Source organism: Sebastes fasciatus, chromosome 3, assembly GCF_043250625.1.
Source record: "Sebastes fasciatus isolate fSebFas1 chromosome 3, fSebFas1.pri, whole genome shotgun sequence".
Classification (NCBI taxonomy): Eukaryota; Metazoa; Chordata; class Actinopteri; order Perciformes; family Sebastidae; genus Sebastes; species Sebastes fasciatus.
In genome coordinates, this window is record NC_133797.1 from 29,552,240 (window position 1) to 29,563,833 (window position 11,594).

The window sequence follows — 11,594 nt, forward strand, 5'->3', positions numbered from 1 at the left end:
GTTGGCGCTTTAGGGGAGCTAAAGAGGGACAAGGCACTCGAGAGTCCTCATAAATATCATATCTTTTGGATTCAAAACGTTCTTAAAGGTCCCATATTGTAAAAAGTGAGATTTTCATGTTTTTTTTATTATAATGAATAGGATAGGATAAGCGGTTACAGATAATGAATGGATGTATAGATGAATGACCAAAATCGATGCAGCAGAGACCGAGCTTTACCCATGCTAGTGGGTAATGCTCTAAAACACTGAATCCTACACTTCCCATAATGCAGCTCAGTAGCATGTTTTCATAAGACCCTCATTGCCTGGTAAATGCCCATGGCTACATACCAAATTGCATACTTTTTTACTTTTAGCACATATTGCAGCTGCCCTTACAAAGCACGTACTGTTGCATTGCAGTATGCATACAATTGGGACATACTACTGCACCTTGAACTTTGACCCTCTAGCTCATATATCTGCTGCGCAGAGGATTGTGGGTCAGAATAGCCAGAAAACCATGCTGGCTTGCATACTGCAAAATACGAGCAGATGTAGTGGGACATCCTGGTATTTTTGGTAAACTGCAATTGACATACTATGTAATAGGACATACTGAATCTTGTTCTGGCACATTAATAGTATGGTAGTATGGGAATTGAAACGCCAAAAGTCCAAGCCCTCAAATGCTTTCTATTCGAGACAAATAGGTCGTCTCCTTCTAGATCAAGCTGAGATATAAAAAAAATAAAATAAAAAGCATCAGGGTTATTTTCTCATGATGAGTAAACTGACCTGCATGAGTAAGTGCCCCTTCTAACTGTGTCGTAGTCATATGGTTAGATTAACCTGTTAGGAGGCTCTTGGGTTGAAATTAGCTACCAACCCCATTCACCCACACACTACACAGCAGCCTACTGTAGAGACCCAGTACTTCTATGCTAGAATAATACCTGGGCCCACATTTTCTGTGTCAATTAGTTTGAGGTAATTTCATTAAACACAACTTTATTTAGGATTATATGCACCAGTGGCGGCTGGTGACTCAAAACATTGGTGGAGGACAGGAGGAAAACCAACTCATGGCGTCATGTTATTTTACACTAAATGGCTACTTATCTCTACTTTCTTTCATTATTAAACAAAAGAACGTAATTCACATTAACAAAAGAGTCGGGGATATATCACACTAAACAAAAATATTACAGTCTTAATAGCCATTTTCTTAGTCAAATTAGAAAGTGGTTTCACATATTGCTCAACATCCTTCAACAAAATAAGATATTTATTGTTAAATTTATATTTATGAATAAAAGATTAAAAGAAAACATATCAAATTTATTATGAGAAAATATTGTTGTTTTTTTTGTTGAAGAAACCAAACACCACATTTCCCCATAATAATGTCTTTAAAGATATGATCAATGATAAATCTGCAAAGGTCTTTATGTCTTTTTTAATTGTTTTTATTTCTGCATATATGTAGTGATTGAGAGGGTAATATTTATGAATAATTTTGAAGGACTCTTCCTTAGCCTTATTCACTATTAGGTATTTACAGTGGCGGCTGGTGGAAATCTAACTGAAGTAAACTTTGATGTCATCATGATTTAAGGAAAAAAAAAAAAACATGCAAAAACCTAGAACACATTTAAATCTTACTTTCTTTATTATTGTTATTTCTTTTCTTGGTTTTGTTTTGGTTTTGAATGTTGAGGTTGATTTCTCTAAGTGTACTTGATGGGTTTGTCTGTAAGCTCATCTACTTAAAAGTTGGTTTATAGACTGTTGTAATTACAAACAGTGGATTGCATATATGAAAACAGCCTTGAAAAAAAGGAAAAAATAAAGTATAAAAAAAATAAAATCTTACTTTCATTTTATTTATTTATTCATTTATTTCATTCCATTTATTTAAAGCTCTACGGTGGTATTCAACTGCGGATGGTGATGTATGGATTATTATGATGACAAATAAAAACGCGCACTATAAAGCACGGGAAACATTGTGACCACTAGATCTTCAACATGTCAGGATGAATTAATTAATTTAAAAATAGTAATTTTCTGTTCTTTGCAGCATGTTTGAGCTTTTGTTTTCATATGTGAAACTCTGCACGTAACAGACGATACGTTTTCTCTGAGGAAAACTCTCTATGGATTCCCAGACTGTCTGTGCGTCATGACGGGGAGAGATCCAGATGTGCTTACAGGATGAAAGTATTGTCTTGTGACTGATTGTCTCAGCCTATAACGCCTCACCTAACGGATTCTTTCTGTTCTCACAACGTGCCCAAAAAACAACACAGGTGCGCCAAAGGAGCCACGAAATGACATAAAGTGTGTTTGTTACTCCCGACGCTTTGAGCAGGAAAACGCTCCACACAGAGAAGGATGCTTCTGAGGACTGACTGGATGAACATCTACTGTATCTTAAACATGACCCAACATTGTCAGCCTATACCAGGGGTCTCCAAGCAACCTGCAGCTCCGGAGCCACATGGGGCTCTTTAGCCCCTCTCCAGTGGCTCTCTGTGGACTTATAAACATATTAGTGGAAATGAATAACTGTTTTTGGTTCACATTTTCAATTTTATTCATCATTGTTGTAGGTCTATGGTACGACGGTACGACGGAGTTTTAGGGCCACATTGAGGGAAAAAAAATCTGAGATTTCGAGAATAAAGTCATAATATTATGAGAATAAAGTCGTAATATTACGAGAATAAAATCATAGGTTTACAAGAAAAAAAAGTCGTAGTATTATGAGAATAAAGTCATAATATTATGAGAATAAAGTCATAGGTTTACAAGAAAAAAAAGTCGTAGTATTATGAGAATAAAGTCATAATATTACGAGAATAAAGTCATAGGTTTACAAGAAAAAAAGTCGTAGTATTATGAGAATAAAGTCACAATATAAAGTAGTAAATTTACATGTTATTTTCTTTTTTTTCTCTCTAAAATTATGATTTTATTCTCATAACATTACGACTTTTTTCTCATTATATTCTGACTTTATTCTGTAAATCTCAGATGTTTTTTCCCTCAATGTGGCCCTAATACTCCGTAGTACATTTGCACTTTGGCCCTCACTGCATTAGACTTATATACTATAAACTTAGACTATAAACTGTGCTACCTTCATCACAATGATCAAATGTTTTGTGGCACCAGACAGATTTTTTTTTTATTATTGTTGCCTAAAATGGCTCTTTTTATAGTAAAGGTTGCTGACCCCTGGCCTAAATAAAGCATTTTAAAGTTTATGGCATGCAAGCCTGTCCTATATTCACATCGGGTGAAATTTATCTTGATTTAATTTGATCTTGAAGAATATATCCCACAACCTAAAAAAAAAAAAAAATTCATAAAAAAGAAATTACAGGTAAATAAATAATGAAGGTGGTTGGATTCACATTAACTAAATTAATGCAACTTTTCAAATGTTTTGTCAGTCTTTCAGTCGCCATTATGTGTCTATCTCAGATAGAACACAGCTAGTGTCTTTTTAAAAAAAAAAACATGCTATGGCTCAAGCAGATGCGCATAGAATGTTATGATGCAGCGTCATGATATTCTATGCGCATGCGTGGAACGGCGCATGAATGTCATGACCTCATGTCACGATCACAGCCACTGGAATGTTATGACGTCACAGCAGATCAAAGGAAGAGTGTGTTCAGGAACAAACCATAGCTAGACAAACCAGGGATTCTCATATTATTTTAAGATTTAGCAACCTGCGATTTGAAGAGTTTTGAGAACAACCGCGATGTCTCAATATAATTTACACAACGCTATGCGCCGCGCAGCGATGGAGAAATCACATCTCGTCCGTGTGTCAAAGGAGCCTCAACGGCTTCCAAAAGACTTTTATGACAAACCTCGACATAAGAACTTTAAACTGGAGTCAAAAGAACGGTCGCCGACAGTGGAGTTGGAAAAAGTGAGGGAGGAAAGTGTCGTGCACCTGCAAGTTGTGCAAGATCTGCAGAACCAACTGATGGATGCAAGGACGCAACTGAGAAGGGAGATTAAGGAAAAGGAGACACTTCAGGTGGAGTTTGAAGGCATCACAAAGAAAAATAACACACTGACAAGAAAGCTGGAGACGGAGACTGTTGAGGTGGCCAGACTTCAATTTCTGGACAAAGTAAACCAAGCAGATATTGAAGATCTGAGGGACGTATATGACCTTGAGCATCGTGCAGCTCAACAAGACAAACATGAGCTGTTACTCATCAGCGATAAAGATGAGGAAATACAGAAGCGGACCTATGCTGGAGAAGAGATGAGTCAAACACTGCATGATCTTCTGAAAAAAGAAGTCTCTCTGTGTGAGCAGAACAGGGATGCCACCAATGAGCTGGCTCGACTTCAGTCTCTGACAGCAAAACAATATGAGGAGAAGAGAAACCTGGAGACAGCTGTTCAGGATCTCCAGTACCAAATGGAGCTGGCTAACGAACAAATCTGCCAAATGGATGAGCAAAAAGCCATCCAAACCAGGAAAATGGCTTATTATGAGGAACAGTTAGATGAATATCACATCCTAACAACCGATTTGAAGCAATCAGTCTGTGATCTTAAACACCAGCAAGTGGCGAGGCAAGAGGAGCAGATACTAGCTGGCGTTGATCTTCAGCACCAGGTAAGAGAAGGTCAGGAACTCATCTGGGATAAAGATGAGGAAATACAGAATCTGATCTGTGCTGGAGAAGAGTTGAGTCAAGCACTGCATGATCTTCCAAAAAAGGAAGTCTCTCTGAGTGAGCAGAACAGGAGCGCAACCAATGAGCTGGCTCGACTTGAGTCTCTGACAGCAAAACAAAATGAGGAAGCGAGAAACCTGAAGACAGCTGTTCAGGATACCCAGTACCAACTGGTGCTGGGTAACGATCAAATCTGCAAAATGGACGAGGATCTTAAGACCATTTGTGATAAACTGGCCCTGCTTGAATCTCAGATAGGCAAAAAACAGGTTCAAGAACTGCAGAAAAAGAAGAAAATCACAGCTGATGAGAACCAGAGCCTTATTGCGAAGGTGGCACACCTTGAATCACTGAGACAAGCAGAGACTGAACGTCGGTTGGCAGCAGTCTGTGATCTTCAGCGCCAGGTAAGAGAAGGTCAGGAACTCATCAGGGATAAAGATGAGGAAATACAGAATCTGACCTGTGCTGGAGAAGAGATAAGTCAAGCACTGCATGATCTTCAGACAAAGGAAGTCTCTCTGAGTGAGCAGAACAGGAACGCCACCAATGAGGTGTCTCAACTTGAGTCTCTGAATGAGAATCTGCGGAAACAAGTTCAAAAACTGCAGAAAAACGGGAAAATCATAGCTGATGAGAACCAGAGCCTTATCGCGAAGGTGGCTCGCATTGAATCACTGAGACAAGCAGAGACTGAACAATTACAATGGAGTGAGGAACTCATCAGGGATAAAGATGAGGAAATACAGAATCTGACCTGTGCTGGAAAAGAGATGAGTCAAGTACTGCATGATCTTCGGACAAAGGAAGTCTCTCTGAGTGAGCAGAACAGGAACGCCACCAATGAGGTGTCTCAACTTGAGTCTCTGAATGAGAATCTGCGGAAACAAGTTCAAAAACTGCAGAAAAACGGGAAAATCACAGCTGATGAGAACCAGAGCCTTATCGCGAAGGTGGCTCGCATTGAATCACTGAGACAAGCAGAGACTGAACAATTACAATGGAGTGAGGAACTCATCAGGGATAAAGATGAGGAAATACAGAATCTGACCTGTGCTGGAAAAGAGATGAGTCAAGTACTGCGTGATCTTCAGAAAAAGGAAGTCTCTCTGAGTGACCAGTACAGGAGGGCCATCGATGAGCTGGCTCGACTTGAGTCTTTGACAGCAAAACAAAATGAGGAGAAGAGAAACCTGAAGACAGCTGTTCAGGATCTCCAGTCCCAAGTGGAGCTGGCTAATGATCAAATCTTCCAAATGGACGAGCACAAAGCCATCCAAACCAGGAAAATTGCTTATTATCAGGAGCAGTTAGAAGAATGTTACATCCTAACAACCGTTTTGAAGCAATCAGTCCGTGATCTTAAACACCAGCAAGAGGCGAGGCAAGAGGAGGAGATACTAGCTGGCGTTGGGCAGCAGAGAGATGAGAACTTCTCTGAGACGACATCTGGGTATCAGAGCGATGAGAGCCTCCCAGAGTCTCCAGCTTCTGTGTCTCGGACCAGAAGTTTCTTGTGCCGTTCTGCTAAATGTCTGCTGAAAGTAGGTCTCCCGCTTGCCATCACCGCTGTGGGTGTAGGCCTAGGGTGTAACTACCTGATGGACTATACCTACTGCCAGCTACTGCCCTACGCCAACAACTTTGAAATACCTTTTTAATGTAAACTACAATCCCTACAAACTACAACTCCACTTTAAATCCTAACAACAAAGTAATTTATAAATATAGATTATGAATGTGATAAACATAATTTATATTTATAAATGAATGGGCACGGTGGAGCAGTGGTGAGCACTGTCTGTGGGGCCTTTCTGTGTAGAGTTTGCATGTTCTCTCCGTGTCTGCATGGGGGTTTTCTCCGGTTGCTCCGGTTTCCTCCCAAAGTCCAAAGACATGAAGGTGTGAGTGTGAATCATGACCTCTCACCTGACGTGAGCTGTGAAGGCTCCTAGTGGGTGAGAGGTACGGGCAGCTGTTGTTCAGGAGGTAGAGAGGGTCGTCTGCTAATCGTGAAGATTAGTAGTTCGGTCCCCGGCTCCTCCAGTCCACAGGTTGAAGTGTCCTTGGGCAAGATACTGATCCCAAAATTGCTCCCGAAGGCTGTGCCATCGGTGTGTGAATGAGCTTTTTGTGTGAATGTTTAAAAAAATTCAATTAAATAAATAAATAAATAATTAATAACAACAAGAATTTGGAAGGGAAATTGAATCTGTAAAATGAAAAAGACATTAGATAAGAACACTTGAGTATCATAATAATGACAAAATTGAAAAACGAAATACAAAATGAACACTTCACTTACAAACAAACATGCAATACATTTATGTTGCACACACACATTATGTAAAATATTACTGCACACTCAAGGGGAACCTCCACCAATCCTGCACTGGCATCACTTGTAGTCGAACCATATTCACTGGTAACATCTCATTGTTCAACAGCGATGAAAGCGTGGAGACATTGTGGAGCACAATGTAGAACAAGTAAAAATACAGGAACACATAAAACACATAAAATGAGGTCGATCTCCCCCTGACTCAAGACAAATGTGCCGGTGCAGTAACTGTCTACTTGCTTTTAGCCCTCCTCTTCCGCCCCCAAACTGCCAAAGCATTTCTCAAGTTAGTTTTAATTCCACAGTGGGCAGATGACAGAATTATATGCAGTGTATTGATAGTATGTGTCTCTCAATGGTCACATGTCACTTCTTCCTCCAAACACTAGATGGTAGGCATGACTTAGAAATGGAAAGACTGACGGACTATTTTCAAAACGTCCTTGGCTTCATATTCAGATATTACATTCAGAAATTATGTTGCATCACAAGTCCATAGATTACTTTAAAACAACTGTTTGCCAAATTCAGTAATTACATCACTGTGGTTTAGGCTAATATTACAATTCCTGGCAATTAGTGGAGCAGAGTCGAGAGTTGAATATACATTTAGCTGAGAGTTAGCCGACATCTGAAAGTGTTTGGTTAGATTGTTTCTAGCTTCTGTTTTCCACTGTCATGTATGCGTGTGCCTTTTTACCACACTGCCATGTATGTCACCGTCACTCCATTGTCATTCATTAGCTTAAATTAGAATTTAATCATTGAAGCATTAGAAGTCTTGCTGGTTGAATCTGATAATTGTGTTAATCTCAAAATCGTATTCATTTCTTAACACTAACAATGTGTGTTCTAAAGAGCGCTAAGTCTAGGCCACCAAAAACAAATATATCTCTATTTCGTTTACACAAGTACATATTTTTACTTCAGTAACCTTTTAATGGTGTCCTATCTTGGCCTCATTTTAATATCAAGGAATAAATAAAATAAATGAAATAATTACAATAATGTCTAAAGTGTCATGCCTTACAGCACCTATAAAAAGGAAGGCAGTTCCATTCATGTTTCCTGTAATGGAGCTGTGATATTTCTGGTACAAAGAACTTTATTTATTGAAAGAGTTTATTTATGGAGTGCATAAACAGCTGGATTACCAGCATCACTCTGAGCAGTTTCTCCGCAGCATCCCATCGCTAGAAGAGTCTCCTAGGGCTCATTCCCATCCGGTCTGCTGTTTAGATTTTAAAATCACACTGAAATGCTGCATGTTTGATTATCTTGAAAGACAGAAACTTTATTTCCCCCTTGCTGGCAGAACAAACAATTCAGTGAAATGCCCATCAGTGCCCAATGGTTGTTTCTAAGTCCATACAGCTTCATGGCAGCAGTTAGAGGTCACTAATTCTAGCTTCAGGACCGACCATTGTACCTTGTAAAGCATGGTAGGATGGTCATCCCTCACTTTGCATAGATTACGACATTTAGTCTATACGATCATCTCTGGCAAATTTCACTTACTTAAGCCAGAAGTTTGTATTTCTGCAAAACAGTTATAATCTTAGGTCCCATAAATCGCTTCAGTTTAAACTGCCTTATATCAGCACAGAAGCTGTCAAAACAAGTCTGTTCCACTACGGTCCACATATATACAGTAAGTTTCACTTTCAGTTCAGTTCCCCATTGGAAAGGAAAAGGAAAGGGCGAGAACGGGAAGATAAAGTGGTGAAAGTATTCTAAATATAGCGTACACTTAAACAGATATTGATTTTTTTTTAGGTGAGCCTTTCTTTTAGTTGGCTGAAATAAATTTTTATGTCGTCCAAGTCCACAGCATTACATTGCTTTGCTCCGGTGTCGGTACTCCAGTCTATTTCTCCAACCTGGGGGCGTGCAGACCACCATCTATAGGTAATACACCTAATATGGATAAGTACCTCATACAACCCCACTACAACTATACCTTTAAACATCTCTAATATCATCTGAGATTGCTTTTGCCCATATAGTTTGCTTCATAGATAGCTTCACAAGTTTAACTGCTTCAAACACCAAGCAGTGAATAGAAAATTAGCCAACATGTTTTATCATTACTACTTTTTAGTTTTTCTAGAAAAGAGCAGCTCGCCTACATTTCACTGTTCTTTCCAGGAAGTGACTGTGTGACCTCAGGTGTTTCATATCTGATATATATTTCCTTTTAAACTGCAAAGCTATGATTATTTTTTATCATATTGTTAGGGTTAACTGTGCTTTTAGTCTATTATTTAAATGTTAAGTTGTAAATTTTAAATATAGATATCTGTGACGGTATCTACAGTATATCTGTATTTGCAACCCACCCGTCCCATGATGTTCCAGGGGTGACGCCGACTGAAGGACTTGCAGCAGCTGAGGGCGGTGGCCGCCACGACGAAGATGATGAAGAAACTGAGGCACATGCTGGTCTGCATCTCCTCACCTTCAACAACACACATACCACGCTGAAGGTGAACAGCAGCTGGAAAGCCAGGATGCTGAACACCTGCACAGGGAAAGAAGAAAAACAAGCACTTGGTTAAAACACTTATGATCAGTGATCATTTATGGATTAAAAAAAATTGATTTTACTTGCAAGCATTCACTGCCATTTTATTGAGAGATTGTTGGATTATTACACTTTACAGCATGCACTACATCTGACCTAGCTCTCCAGAAACCCTTGTGTTTTAATATGCTCTGCAGTGTCCGGTAATCAAGGTGGTCTAACGCAGTGACTGACAACCAAGGGGTACTTCAGCTGCTGCAAGGCAGTACATGGAAAGTTTATGAAGTAACTCAACTAACTTGAAAAAAAATTAAATAAATCATGACTTGGTAGAGAAAAGTAAATCCATATTTATTGTCACAAATAACAATAAACTACCAACTACAATACGTACCTCCCAAAAATATATTTTTTAAATAGATTTATATTATATTTATATATATATATATATTATTTATTTTATAATTTGAATTTTTTTTATATTTATTTATTATATTATTATATTAATTTCATTTATATATTATTATATTATTATTAAATTATATTTATTTATATTATATATATATTTTATATATATATATATTTATATTTGTGCTCCGCTTCAACCCATCATCCAACCCAATCCACAAATCCACCCCTGAAATACACATACTCTTTGTTGTACGAACACAATGCTTATTGAAATATTAAAAATGTTCCTCTTAAATAATAGTTTTAAATGACCAAATCCATCCAGATCTAAAATGAAGGCTTTAGAAGCAGACTCTATGACATGCCAATGTTTTTAGCCCCCTTGTTGTACAGCTGACTACCAGAAAAGTTGCTTTTTGTTCCCCCATTTGTCTTTAGATAGTTCTCTTTTAATGCAAATTTGAGTGATTTTAGTGTTTGTGAACTGTATTTTATCTCTATTTGTGTCAATGTGTCTGCAACTTTGTGTTCTTGCTGCTGACCGTCTTGGCCAGGTCTCCCTTGGAAAAGAGGTTCTTAATCTCAATGGGACTAACCTCGTTAATTAAAAAAAATTCAAATTAATTTCAATGCATGTGACTTTAAAAACAGTGTGTTTGTGTGTTCCCTATTATATTCCACATTATTTACTATCCTGATTGCTCTCTTTTTTTAATATGCATAATGGTTGTAAGTTGCTTTTGGTGTTAAGTGTTACCAAAAACTTCCACACAGTAATTCAGATATGGTGATGCAAGTGAAGACAATCCTCTTTCAATTTGAAGCAAAACGAACACTAATCCACGTTATTGGTATTGGTACTGCTCAGAGTGATGCTGTCCTGGGATTCCCCCTCGACACAGTGGAGGTGGTGGGAGAGAGGAGGATGATGGCTAAGCTGTCATCCATGATGGAGAATGACTTCCCCCCCCATGCAGCACACCATCTCAGCACTGGAGAGCTCCTTCAGCGACAGGCTGCTCCACACAAAGTGTGTGAAGGAGCGCTATCGCTGGTCCTTCCTTCCTGCAGCTGTCAGACTCCACAACCAGCACTGCTCCCAGTAGACCACATACACACCAAAAAACTGACAATAGCCTGATATTTTCAGGTGGACTTTCATTCATTCTCACTGTGCAATATCATTTTCCACATGTGCACTTTTGTTAATAGTCTGTTTATTGTCAACACTGTATATTCTGCTGTATATTTTTATACTTCCTTCTATTTAAATGGTTCATATTTTGTTACACTTTGTTTAGCACTTTTTTTTAACTGTGTTAGCTTAAGCATCTTGTTTTTTGCACTATCCCTTTTCCTGCTGTACACTGCAAATGTCCCCTCTGCGGGACTAATAAAGGAATATCTTATCTTAAAAACAGTGTGTTTGTGTGTTCCCTATATCCCACATTATTTACTATCCTGATTGCTCTCTTTTTTTTAGTATACATAATGGTTGTAAGTTGCTTTTATAAGTGTTACCTCCAAACTTCCACACAGTAATTCAGATATGGTGATACAAGTGAAGACAATCCTCTTTCATTTTGAAGCAAAACGTACACTAATCCATGTTATTGGT

General features: G+C 38.5%; 1 protein-coding gene across 1 annotated transcript; it reads left to right on the forward strand.

The window, feature by feature from the left end:
- Positions 1-3,650: 3,650 nt before the first annotated feature.
- Positions 3,651-6,593, forward strand: LOC141764685 (uncharacterized). The gene has a single exon (XM_074630095.1). The coding sequence runs from the start codon at positions 3,761-3,763 to the stop codon at positions 6,359-6,361; it is 2,601 nt and encodes an 866-aa protein (XP_074486196.1). The 5' UTR covers positions 3,651-3,760; the 3' UTR covers positions 6,362-6,593.
- Positions 6,594-11,594: the final 5,001 nt, after the last annotated feature.

Bases quoted from the DNA above. Each gene is read 5' to 3' on its own strand.
- LOC141764685 (XM_074630095.1), top strand. From the start codon at position 3,761: ATGTCTCAATATAATTTACACAACGCTATGCGCCGCGCAGCGATGGAG.